Source organism: Petaurus breviceps, unplaced genomic scaffold (assembly GCF_028583685.1).
Source record: "Petaurus breviceps papuanus isolate PSGF00001 unplaced genomic scaffold, PetGlider_PUasm1.0 172, whole genome shotgun sequence".
Lineage (NCBI taxonomy): Eukaryota > Metazoa > Chordata > Mammalia > Diprotodontia > Petauridae > Petaurus > Petaurus breviceps.
In genome coordinates this window covers 5,553,761-5,566,860 of record NW_027185755.1, presented here as the reverse complement: position 1 = coordinate 5,566,860, position 13,100 = coordinate 5,553,761, and the positions used below count along the sequence as shown (strand labels likewise).

The following is a 13,100-nucleotide window of genomic DNA, read 5'->3' as shown; positions in this document are numbered from 1 at the left end:
AACCCAATGGAACTAACAGTAGAGAGAAAGTGAGGTGGCTCAGTGGGTAGAGCTCTGGGCCTGGAGTCGGGAAAGATAATTGCTGAGTGGGATCAGGAAAGGACAGGAGCTCCAGCTCAGAGGACACCTGGCTTTCATATACACCATCATTTCCTCTGAGTACTTCCTGCAATAGCCTTCAGTTCCTATTCTCCTAACAAGAAGCAGTTACTTCCACTCCCAAGTCATTAAAGGGATAATACTTTCCCATGGCTCCTTCTTCCCAAAAATTCACACCCAGGAGGGCCACGATCTGTCCTTTCACTACTCTCTAGGGTAGAGGGTCTCCCTCCAAGAACCAGTGCAGGAATCTACACACATTTCATAGAGTCAAAGGGCTGGCTCTGGGCCTCTCTCCCATTTCTTATCCAGCAGAGCTTTCAGGCAGAACCATTATCCAACCACCCCAAGATTCTGGGAGTGACAGCCACATTGCTCCAAACAGCACCCCCCTTCTTCCTCACCTTTACACACACACACACACACACAACCTACTTGAATATGGTTCTAGCCACAGCTTACTCTGAAAACAACTTTTCCCACAATTCAGTTTTTCATTTACAGGCTGTTTAAACATGTGTCCCCACTTCATATCTGGGGCTATGAGAGTTATTCCTCTTTGAACCACTGTGCCCAAGCCTGCGACACTGTAGGAAACTAAGCCAATTTAGTTCTGCTTGCTAATTTTTTTTTAATTAATTCACTACCAACCTCTGCAGGCAAGCCCCAGATATACCCATACACATAGCAGAAAGAGGTCTGCATTCATCCTGAGCTTGGTCAATGCCTTTTCCTAGCCAAAAGGAAATGTATTTGTTATTAATAATTAATGTGTTAATAGTTTTCCTAATGCTGAAACTTCCTTGCATTCCTGGTACAAATATAACTTGGTCATAATGAAAGTTTTGTTTTTAACACTTTTTTTTGCTATAGCCTCTTTGCTAATATTTTATTTAATTGTAGTCCATGGATCCTACTATTTCTGGATCTTCTAAGACTAGGTTTCAAATTGTAGGAACTTACCCTTTTGCTTATTACCTAGTTAAAAAACTGAAAACTTCTGAAGTTAACTAGGGTCTTTTGCTTATTACCTAGTTAGAAAACTGAAAACTTCTGAAGTTAACTCAGGTCCAAATAGTCCAGCTCTGAAGACTGAGTCCAACTTTTCATTTCATAGATGAGGAAACCTAGGCCTAGAGAATGACTTGCCCAGAGTCATACAGTTAATAAATAACTGAGGAGGAATATAAACATTGGTATCCTGATTCCAGGACCAATGCTCTATCCACTATATCATGTTGCTTTCTTATTTGCTTACCCAGTAAACATACCTACGTGATAAAAAGCAAAACATTTAATCAAGACAGAAATTAATAGTAAAGCATCAGAAAATAATGTCATTCCACTTTATCTCAGAACAGATTGGGAAACCTCCTCCAAAAGACTCTTGGATCAGTTAAAGAAGGAATGAATAGGCAAGCTCCCTCTGTTGCTGGAGTAAGAGATGGGAGATTCCACCCACAAGTGTCTGCTTCTGAGCTGGGATCATCAGCCAGTCTGCCCAGTTTCATCATAACTCGGATGTCTTCTCTAGTGGCTTAATGAAGCCTTGGGATGTTCCTATATTTTCCATATTCCAAGATGTTGCCATTGCAGTTAGACAACTCTTGGTTCTCTCTGAATGGTCACAAACTCCAATAGAGACTGCCAGTAAGCTTCATCTCTGGAATTCTCCTTCAGCAATCATTCATTATATAGTTTCCTTCTTTGTCACAGGCAAATTGAAAACATTAATTTATTTCATTGGATCTGTGATGTCATCAATGTGGGCACTTCCCCCAGTGCCACAGATCACAGCCCATCCATTTCTATCTATCCTGTGCAACTCGTCTCTGTCCCTTTGTAAACCTGCCACATAATATATTGGGGCTTTCCTCTATATCTGTTGATATTTCATTGGTACCAATGGAATATTTGGGATACCTACTGGTTATCCCTTTATCTCATCACAGAAGCCACCTATCTTTCCCCCGCTCCCAGTCATACATTTCTCTAATGACATCCTTTACCAACTGGGATGATAAAGGGCTCAGGAGCTTCAGCTTAGAGGAAAAGTACCCCTCACATATACCCTAATTTCATATTCCTCAAGACCATTCCTTCACATTGTGTCTCTAACAATGTCTTTGCAATGTGTTTCGGCCTGTTCATACCTACCAAATACTTTTTTATTGTCCTTTGGGTGATCAACTTGAATCCTTTGGGGAATGGAATTCTATGACTTAAAGCCATATATCACCAAAAAAAATTTTTGTTTTAAGGAACTTTTTAAGGAAAAGGTGGGGGCTGTCATTAAAGGTGCTGTGACATTTACTAAAGATATGGCCATGGAGCAAAGAAACCATCATGGGTGCAAGTCTGGCCATATATATTGACTTTGTGACTGGACAAGTCACTAGACTCCCCAGTGTCCCAGGTAACTCTTTTTTTTTTTTGTTTGCCTTTTGGAGGGCAATTGGGGTTAAGTAACTTGCCCAAGGTTACACGGCTAGTTTGTTTGTTTGTTTGTTTGTCGGGGTGTTAAGTGCCTGAGGTCGGAACCGAACTCAGGTCCTCCTGACTCTCGGTCCCTGCCTTACTCACTGCGCCACCTAGCTGCGCCTCAGGTAACTCTTGAAGACTAAATTGCATAGTAAGTAGTAGACTAAACTAGTAGACAAAGAAAAATCCACTCTGCTTTCTTATTCCTCTTCAAATCAGGGTCCAACTCATTATCCCTATGGAGTATCTGCATAAGATGTATGGACTCATAGACCATGAGACTATGAACTCTTGTTCATTTAATTGCCATCCTTCTGGCAAGCTAATTGCTGAGAACCATCAAGGAATAAAACTGGGGAGACAGGCTCACCCCACGTATTTCCCAATGTCATTAACAGTGTCCGGAGCAAAGACCAAATCGCAGAAGGCTTTTCCAAAGAGGTCCTCTACATGCTCCTGTTTGCTGATATTACTGATTGTATCCAGCCCCAGAACATTTCAGGGCCTCATAAATGAGATCTGTAATCACTCCAAACTGTTTGGCTTAACTCCACACAGGAAAAAGTCATTATAATAAAAGGATATTACTGTTTAATGTTTTTCCCCTATCAAATCCTGCTAAAATAATCTATTAAAAAAAAAACCCAAACACAATATTAGTTAACTGTACCTTATTTGGCTTGAAATGACTGTCTCAATCTTCTCTCAAAACACACCCCTTACTTCCCCAACCCTGTCCAAAATCCCAGAAGCTGGCTTTTTTTTTTTTTCAAAAGAACAGCCTATACTTGTTTTTGCTTTAAAACCATCTAATCACAATCTCCCTACACCCTCTCCAATATTTTTTGTTTGAATTCCTTGGCAATAGCTTGATGGAACACTACGTGTAAGGCTTTATTCCAAAAAGACTAAATGAATTTCTTTTTTCTTCTACAGCTTTCCTTTAGGATAACAGTCTGATCACCATTATCAGGATTAAGGATGGTTGTTCTCTTTGTTCCCGCAAGATAGGACTTCTAAGAAGTATGTTAATCTACTCCATGCACAGAAACATTGCATTCCTGTGTAAGCCTTTCAGGCTATTGGATTTGCATATAATTAGTTTCAGTTTAATGAATTTGTACCTCAAAGTCCTACTTATATTTGGTTTTATGTAAAGGAATCATTAAAACCTGTCATCTATAAAAAAATCCATTTTTTTTTTCTTCATGCAAGAGTATGTTCAATTCACAGATATTCTGAGTACAAGCTTTGCTTTCTCTTTTACTTTTTGGCATATCATACTCCAGATTTTTCTTTCAGTTTTTGTTCTTAAGAGGACCTACATGATTACAGCTGGAGTTTTTTCATATGTCAATTACCTCCTCCTAGTTACTTGACAAATTTTATTTTATTTTTCATCAAAGCTCTGAATTTTGGTGATGTTTAAGGCAAACTTTGAAATCCTTTCCTGATGAAATCCTGTGGATTCTCTTTATCTGTACTTTTCCCTTTCCTTCCCTCCTTTGCCCAATACTTATAGTTTTGTGTGATTTCTTTAAAAATGATTATTGTCCCCCAGGCTTGTCCTGAGACCTCTTCTCTTCTCCCTCTGGATTACTTTACTTGGTGATCTCATCTCCCCAGGATTCAATTATCATTTCTATGCTGATGAGTCTCAAATCTACTGATCCAGACCTAAAGTTTCTCCTGACCTCCAGTCTCACCTCTCCAACATCCTGTGACAACCTGGGCTGGATGTCTTGTAGACATATAAAGTTTAGCATGTCCAAAACTGAATTCATCTTTCTCCACAGACCCTCCCCTTCTTTTTAACTTCTTTATTACTATCAAGGGTACCACTATCCTCCTAATCACCTAGGTTGTGTCAGCCTTGACTCTACTCTCTCACACATCCCTCCCCCTCCGCCCCCCAATCCAGTCGGTTTGCTAAGACTTGTTGACTTTTCCTCTGTCCATATTGTTTGGTCGTTTCAATCATGTCCATCTCTTCATGACCCCATTTGGGGTTTTCTTGGATAAGTGACTAGAGTGATTTACCATTCCTTCTCCAGCTCATCTTACAGATGAGGAAACAGGCAAACAGGGTTAAGTGACTTAGGGTCATCCAGCTAGTTAAGTGTCTGAGACCAAATTTGAACCCAGTCTTCGTGACTCCAAGTCCTGAGCTCTACCCACTGTAGCACTTATATGCTCTCTTCTTTCCCCTGACACTGCATTTACCAAATGCAGGTCTTCATTGCCTCTTGCTTGGATTATTGCAGTGACCTCTGCTGCATGGTCTACCTGCCACAAGTCTCTCCCCACTTTAAGCTGTTGAAATGACCTTCCTAAAGTACAGGTCTGTCCATGTCACTGTTTCACTTTAATAAAGCTCAGTGGCTATCACCTCCAGTATCAAATAGACTCCCCTGGCATTCAAAGCCATCTTCCATCATTCCAAGTCTTCTTATGCCTTGCCACCCCCCAACCCCTACTGCTGCAATCCAATGATTCTGACCTTCTTGCTGGTTATTTCTAAGAAAACAATCTTCTGATTGGGAATTTTCAAGTTGCTGTCCTCTAGGCCTGGCTTCCTTCTAGTACCAGCTAAAATCCCACCTTTACAAGAAATCTTTCCTGATCTTAATTCTGGTGTGCCCCTGCCCCTTATTTCCCATTCATCTTGTCTTTATGTTGTTTGAACACTGTTGATTGCAAGTCAGTGTCCCCATTAGGCTGTAAGCTCTTTGAGAGCAGGGAATGTCTTTGGCCTTTCTTTGTATCCCCAGAACTTAGAACAGTGCTTTGTACATAGTAGACATTTAATGACTCATTTAATTTTTTTTTTCTGGAAGAGCAATAATTATCAGATTGGATCAGAGAGCTGTTTTAAGGTCTGTTGTTTTATTTTGTGGCAACTTTGAATTTTCTTCTAATTTGGCTTTTTTTTCATGTTCTTCTATATTGATGCACTTTTGTATTTCTGTTCTGCCTAACTTACAGAGCACCCTCTACTTGAAGAATTTCCAGCTTCTGCTATAAACTATGAAGTCTCATATTTTCAAATCCCTTAAGGCCCTTATTTCATTTTTGGTTGTCTCTAACTCACACCAGAGGTTCTTGTGATTGCTCCATTTTCCTTCATATAAGTCTAGTTGTTAGTGTGCTATTTGTTAACACTTAAATGAAAATTTCTATATGGTATTAGGACCTCTTTTTTCTTTACTTATTTCTTCAGTCCCTGATCTGTTTACCACAAGGCTTTCTTTGTAGGATATCTTTCTTCAGCCTCCCCCCCCCACCTCCCTGTTGGCTGTTGCTATTTTAGATAAAATAAAAATATGTCCATTTATTCAACCATCTTGCAAGAACTTCCTCCAGTCCTCCCCCCACTCCCTTGTTGCACTTAAAAAATTCACAGGTGGTCACAGAAACTTCTATCTTTGTCCCAAATTTGTCTTCATGCCCAGGGATAGAAGGGTCACAAGAAGGCAGATACAGCCCCATATCTAAACGTGACAATGTAGGAGAAGAAGTTATCTATCTGTCCATAAAAAAACAGATAACCCTCTGGTTGGGTTTGGTGAAAGCCATCTTGAAAGGGTACAAGGGAAATCAGGTAAATGACACTCACAATGTTATGTTAAGAAGTCAACCCTGGTCACAACTCCTCAAAATCTTTTATTTGAAGATGTTTGCCAGTTACCCTCACCTCAAAAATAGACACAACAGCACACTAATGGGTTAATAACAGTCCCCAGAGCCTACAACCCTAGTCAGCTCTAAGTCCCAAACAAGCTCCTTCCCCCAAAACCCAGTACCAGCTCCCACTCCTACTGAGCACAGGGCAAGATAATGACTGATGGGAGGAGGCGGGCAGTAGTGGTGGCACACAGAGCCATCTGGAAGCCCCTTCACACTCAAAGCAGATATCTGGATCAGAGCTGGGACAGAGGGGGTGTTGGGAGGAATGCCAGCACTGGGGATTTGGTGTGGAAAGCGAGCAGGAGACTCAAAAGCTCACAGATTTTATATATTCTTATATTTGTTGGTTTTGTCATCTTAAAAGAGAGTCTGGTATAAAGTTTGCAGCAGGGGCCAGATCAGACGTTCCCTTTCTCTTCTTCTTCTTCGACCCTGCCCTTTCTGGCCTCACCCACAAGGTCTGAAGCTGGGGCTTCATCCTCTCCTTTCTCCTGCCCTCCGGCTGCCTTTGCATTGGGAACCCAGAGGCCTGAGTCGATGCAACGTTGCATGTGATATTTTGCTTCCTGGAACAAGAGGTTACCCCACCACCAATGAGCATGTTTCCTCTCCTACAGGTTTCTCTATTCCCTGGATTTCTCAAAGCCCTGGTTCTGCATGTGTAGCCCATCAACTGAACCCAAAACTCCCAGACACACAGGAAGAGGCAGAAGGCCCTGATGGCCAGTATACTTTGCTCTGCCGGGGCTGAGATGGCTGAAGCTCCATAGCTCCAAGCCAAGCTCCAAAACAAAGTTTCTTGTTGCTTCCTGGTTGGAGAGAGTAGGAAAAGGCAAAGGCCTAGTTTTGACAGGCCAGATGTTCCAAAAAAGTTGTGGGCCCCTGTGACTCTAGTTCCTGCCAAGGTGGGAGAATGAGTCAGCTTCTGACTGCCAAGGAGAAGTGGAGCCCAGGAGATGAAAAGTCTGGACAAAAGAAGGAAACTAAAAAGCAGCCAACAATCCTATACCACACCCTAAGTGCTTAAGGAACCGGGTGTAACAATGGCCATGGCAAGACTACATTTTATTTCAGGCTCCCCCTACTGGACACTCACCGCAGGGTCCATTTTGCTGATGGTATCTTGCAGCATCTGTACGTCCTTAATGTCAAAGCATTTCTGGAGCTCCTAAGTACAGGGATGGATAAGGGAAGAGTTGTCCAGAATGTGGGCATTCCAAAGGACAGAAAAGGACAGCTAGACACAGTGTGTTCAATGACTAAAACAGCAGCTAGCCATAGGAAAAAAGGCTCAGCAATCAAGTGCGAGAAGAGCATGAGTGCTTTCTGGGCAACTGGCCCTCTCTGGGCCCGCCAGCTGGGGAGTCCCCTGGGCTCACATAGCCCTAGGATGTGCCATCTCCCTGGGGCCCAGCACAGAAGAGATCAAGCAGCGCCCCAACCAGCTCCCGCTGCAAGGACGTACCACAGGCAGTGCCTCATAGACCTCCACAGGGTCTAGGCCCCCGGGGCCCAGGCGCTTCTTCCTCTCTTCCTCCTCATACTCCTTCATAGCTTTCTCAATCCGCACTTTGGCACGGCCTCTCACCCGCTCTTTAAAGGACTCTAGCTCATCTGTGAAGCCTTCCATGTACTGCTGGTCGGCTGTCTGTGAGGAATGAACGAGGAACAATCCTGATGAGATGAATGGGAACCCGAGGCTCCTGTCACCCTCTGGCTAGCGCCCAGAAGGTGCCATGTGAAGCCAACCTTGCGTAGCCAGGGGGTGTCCCTTCCTGTTGCCCAGTGACACGTTCCTATGTTCCTAGTCTTTACAGCTGGGCCCTGAAGACTCACCTTGATTTTGGTGAAGAACTGCCGGAAGCAGGCCCGGGGATCCACCTTCAGGCTCTTGGCCAACTCCAGAATGAACTGCATAACAATTGTCTGATGAGCCACCTGCTCCATGAGGGCACATTTCTAAAAGGAGAAAAAGCTCAACTAGTCACAGGAGCAAAAGCCTTCTGCCCAGCCCCTGCATAGCCTTTGGGATGGCAACAGACCCTCTCCACCCTTCTATTCAGGGGCTTCATTAAACATCTACCCTTACAATTCTGCAGAGCTCTACTGTTGTACATTGTAGTTATCTGTGCACATCTTATGACTCTACTAGACTGGGAGCTCTACCGAGTAGACCATGCCTTTCCCAAACCTGCCCTGACCTATCCAAACCCCAGACCAGTCAAGTGCTTGCTCTATACCAGGGGTGCGGCCTTGAGGCCACATGCGACCTTCTAGGTCCTCAAGTACAGCCCTCTGACTGAATCCAAGCTGCACAGAACAAATCCCCTTAATAAGGATTTGTTCTGTACAACTTGGACTAAGTCAAAAGGATGCACGCAAGGACCTAGAAGGTCACAGACTCCCCACCCCTGCTCTACACAGTTCTCATTTATACTTGTAGTTGTTCTAGGCTAGCCAGGCGAAGACTCCCCTTCCCGGCTGCCCTTACCTCTTCCACTTCCAGGTCGATGCACCAGATGACCAGGTAGTTGGCAGTCTCCTCACAAACCAGGTGCGGGTTTTCAGACAGGTACTTCTGACTGTCATCCCAGCGCCGAAGCATGCCTGTTACAACACATGGCACTGACAGGGTCTTCAAGGCACTAAGCCCATACATTCACATCTCTGTCCACTAAAATTCTTTTTCATTCATTCTTTCTTTCCCACATGTCAGGAGACACAGCAAACACTTCAGAGAAACTCACAACCTATCCTCACACTTCAACCCAGGCACTGTCTTGAAAAACATCAATTCTATTTCATTTTGTATAAATTTTTTGTGTTTTCTTGTGTGTGTGTGTGTGTGTGTATGTCTCTAACGAGATCAGAATTTCCATAAAGTTAGAGGTTATGTCTTTTACCTTTCACTATCCTCCAGAGCAGAGCAGCATTATGGGCAAGTAGAGATATAGTGTATGCAATTGGTTGGTTTGAGTGACTGGAGGGGCTGGAAGTATTCAGGATACCACTTCTACTTCTGGGTCAATTTGGGGGACAGATTGAACACCCCTTTCCTTTTGAACCTAGGACATTAACACACTGGGAGGGGCAGCAAAAGGAAGGAAAGCCATTCAAGTATCCCAATATCCCTTCCTTGTCTTTGCCTTCAAGTTGAGATCAGGAAACCAAAAAATTGAATGTTAGCACTGAATAGGCCTTTAAAGATCATCTAGTCCAATCCTCTTATTTACAGGGGAAGGAACTAAGGCTGAAAATATTTCATAGCCTAGAGTGCTTTGGTCTGACTATAGCTTCAAGGACATGACTCCAGGGAACCTTGTGCCTTCATCAGTCTTCCCACCCAGATGGAAACTCTCCCATGATGGGCATTCTCCCAGCTTAGGAAATGACCCCCATGAATGGTCCAAGGACAGACTCTGCCAGGGTGGGAGAGCCCAGAGCACACTAAAATAGTGGGGCCTTACCAAAATGCTTAATCTGCTTCTCATACTTCTCTACAAAGGTCTTGTGCTTCTGTTCTTTCTGCTCCTCAGAATCTTCCTCCTTGTCTGGCTTAATATTGAACACACTCTGTGATGGGAAAGTGAGGAGGAGAAACCAGTGAACCACATCTTCCCTATGCTAAGGCTCAGCCTCTCTACCTGGCTCCTTCCATAGCATGAGAAGCATGATGGAATAGTTGATCTATTCATTCAGGCCTAGAGAAAAGAAGCTGGCTTATTCACAGGGAAATTGACTCAGAGTTAACTGGTAGGCCTCACACTCCTTGGGATGATGGGATGACCGCCTGCTTTCCTATCTCAGGGCTGGTTTGCTGCTTATACCTGTTCAAACACCACCTTCCTCAAGGAAGCCCCAGAGCATGAACTTTTTTGCTCAGCATGTCCTCACCTCCACTGACCTCCCTTCTCCCTCCCCACAAGACAGCCTTGCCACACACACACATCTGATCCCCAACTCACTTTGCTGAAGCCATCCTTGCTCAGGGTGTCCACATTCCATGGCATGTTTTTCTCCTTCTTGCGCAGTTCATCAAGCTTTTGCTCCCAGTTCTTTTCCTCCTTCCGCAGCTGCTGGGCCTCTGCCTGGAGCCGCTGTACCTCTGCTTGACCACCTTTGGGCTCAGCTACCTCCAGTTCCTTCAATTTCCGCTGACATTCAGCTACCTTCCGCTTACACTCCCTGCATCCTTTGTCTAGCTCCTCCTTCTCCTTCTGAAACTGCTCCATGCGCTCCACTCGTGCCTGCAGAGGGCAGTGACCACCTTAGGAGCAAACAGGATACAGAGCAAGACCGGGGAGAGCAGCAACTAGAAAGAAGGGCAGGCAGCACGGTGGCCCTGGGGCTGAAAGCGCTAATCTTAGTCCACTATCATCCAAAAATACAATTATAAAATAAAAATATTAATAACTCACATTAGGGTTTACCAAGCACTTTCCTCTGGACAACCCTGTGAGGTAGATATAATACAAATACTATCATTCCTATTTTAGAGGAGAAAACAGACAGTGGGGATAAGTGATTTGCACAGGGTCTCATAGCTAGGAAGTATCAGAACTAGGATGCAAAAGTAACTGTCTTGACATCAGGTCTCGTGCGTTTTCCATTTTATCACATGTTTTTTATTACAGGGCTCACCCTACCTCCCAAGTCAGCCCCACCCCATGCCTGAGTTAATCTGCTCTGTGGAAGGTTTTTCAAAAAGCCTCCTCTTTTGTGGGGATCCAGAGAAACAAGTGCTTCTGGTTAGCTTGGCAGACTGCTCTTTGTCCCATGGGCCCAATCCTGACACCCAGATGCCAAATCCTCACCTTCGATGAACTAAAGGCATGTGAATAAATATGTCATACACGGACAGTCAGTGGAATGAGTAGCTTAGCCCTGGCTTCTGCTCACAGCATCATACTATGCCATTGGAACCACAACTGACTTGGTCAGGAGATTCTGGCCTGGATCTGGGTCTTGTAGTCCCCAGGCATCCAGGTTCAACCCAACAAGCACTTATTAAGTGCTTAGTAATGAAAACTTCTGTTTTAGGTGATGGAGATTCACACAAAGAAAAAAATTTTTAAAGTACCTGCCCTCAAGGACCTTACATCGTACTAAATGCACTTCTACTGGTCCCATACTATCATCTGAGAGGTTACATACAGTTGTTAGGAAACATGATTAGGCAGGAGGGCAACAAGTGGACCCTAGCAGTGAGCCTAGGAAGTAAAGTCGTGGGGGGGGGGTACATTTTAGGTAGGAAAAGGAGCAACAAAAGAGCTGAAGACATGGGGGGGTGGGACCAGAAAAGCTCACCGGATGTAGCTTGAGAAAGGATATTAGAGATCTAATCCAATCCCCTCATTTTACAAACGGTCCCCTCATTAAAGTGATTTAGGTCACATAAGCAGCAAACAGCAAAGTTGGGTTTCAAACCCTGGTCCTCCGACAGAAATTCTTGGATTAGATTTCACAGGAGAGCCAGATGAAGGAAGTGAGTAACAGGAAAATCCCACAGGGATTCCACCAGGAATGGAAATTTCTGGGCCTGCCTGGGAAGTGCCTGAAGACACCTAGGCACCTCCCTGAAGCCCATCCACCTACATCCTGCTAGTAGATTTCGGGGATGATCTAAGCGCTCCGGGAAAGGAATGGGAAAGTCCGTGGTGGGAAGCTGGGGAAAAGTTCCCACAGAACAACAGGGACAGGGTCGCTACATGTGTTTAGGGGGGTGGGATTTGGGGGAAGAGAGGTTCGGCTCAGCATCCGAGCCCGGGGCGTCAGCTCGAGGGAAGCCCCACTGCCTGGATCTCGTCCCCTTGCCCCGAACGCCACCGCCACCACGCACCCAAGTGGTCTCGTATCAAATGGACGGACTCGGGAAGTTCGGAAGGCCAGACCTCGGACAGGAAGAGAGGCCGGCGGCTGCGGCTGGGGGCTGGAGAGGGATGCCCTCCCAGCTCTGCTCCAGGGGAGGCCCGGATCTCGGGTCAGAGGAAATGCTGGGTTAGGAGTGAGGGAAGGGGGCGCGAAGGTCTCGGGGTAATGGGGAGAGAGGGGCCGGATTTGGGTCCGGCCGGGGATGCAGGTGGGGGTGGAGAGGGAGGGTGACTGGGGCAGGGTAAGGGCGAGTGCGGATCTCGGAGCTGGAGGAGAAAGGTCCGGGAGTAGGGTCCGGCCCGGACGCACCTGGTGCCGCCAGCGGAAGAGGCTGGCCGTGTCGATGTTGGGGTGCGTCTCGTCTTCATCGTCCGACACCTCGATGTGGTCCCACACGCTGTAATCCACCATCTTGGCGCCAGACCGATCCCGCCTAGCTCGGCTTCCCTGCGGCTGCGGCGCCTCCGGCAAGGCCCCCCCCGCCGCTCGCTCCAGCCTGGCTCCGGTCCTCCCCTTCCGCTTCCGGGGGGTCGGACCCGAGCGTTCGATGGGCCCGCCCCTCCCGCCAAAACATCACTTCCTTAGCAACAGGAACCGGCGTTGCTACGCTTGCGTCAAAGACCCGAGAGGCTCGCGACGTAGAGGAGTCCTTAAAGAGATACATACCCCAGCCGGTAGGAACACCGCCCCCTTCCGGTCTTGAGCCCTCCTCCTCATGGCTCCCTTGTTCTAGGATTTGGCTGCAGGCTTTGGGGGTGGGTCTTAGGTCAGCCAAAGGAAACCGAGCGCGCGCCCGGAGCAGCCGCCTCTCCCTTTCCCTTCACCGGCAAGGTCCCGTTCCCAGGGTTCGTAGAGCAGTCTGGGAGCCAGGGGATTGAAAGCGCAGGTGGATGGCCAGAGTGGAGGGTTGCACTAGAGGTGCTAGCATGGGCTCATGGACTCCATTCACTATTCCCATTTTA

At 46.0% G+C, this 13,100-nt stretch overlaps 1 protein-coding gene across 1 annotated transcript; it reads right to left on the bottom strand.

Moving 5' to 3' along the window:
• Positions 1 to 6,223: 6,223 nt before the first annotated feature.
• CDC37 (cell division cycle 37, HSP90 cochaperone) lies at positions 6,224 to 12,691 on the bottom strand. The gene is made up of 8 exons (XM_069083093.1): positions 12,448 to 12,691; positions 10,233 to 10,514; positions 9,735 to 9,840; positions 8,759 to 8,874; positions 8,104 to 8,226; positions 7,733 to 7,915; positions 7,364 to 7,435; positions 6,224 to 6,833 (listed from the first exon to the last, which is right to left on the bottom strand). The coding sequence occupies exons 1-8, from the start codon at positions 12,547 to 12,549 to the stop codon at positions 6,666 to 6,668; spliced, it is 1,152 nt and encodes a 383-aa protein (XP_068939194.1). The 5' UTR covers positions 12,550 to 12,691; the 3' UTR covers positions 6,224 to 6,665.
• Between the last annotated feature and the right edge of the window lie 409 nt (positions 12,692 to 13,100).

What these genes read in the sequence shown, in the direction of transcription:
- CDC37 (XM_069083093.1), bottom strand. Translation starts at nt 12,549, where the DNA reads ATGGTGGATTACAGCGTGTGGGACCACATCGAGGTGTCGGACGATGAA. An exon ending in TCTTCCGCTGGCGGCACCAG is followed by an intron (nt 10,515 to 12,447) that starts GTGCGTCCGGGC and finishes TGCCCTCTGCAG; the next exon opens with GCACGAGTGGAGCGCATGGA. An exon ending in TCAGCAAAATGGACCCTGCG is followed by an intron (nt 6,834 to 7,363) that starts GTGAGTGTCCAG and finishes CTCTTGTTCCAG; the next exon opens with GAAGCAAAATATCACATGCA.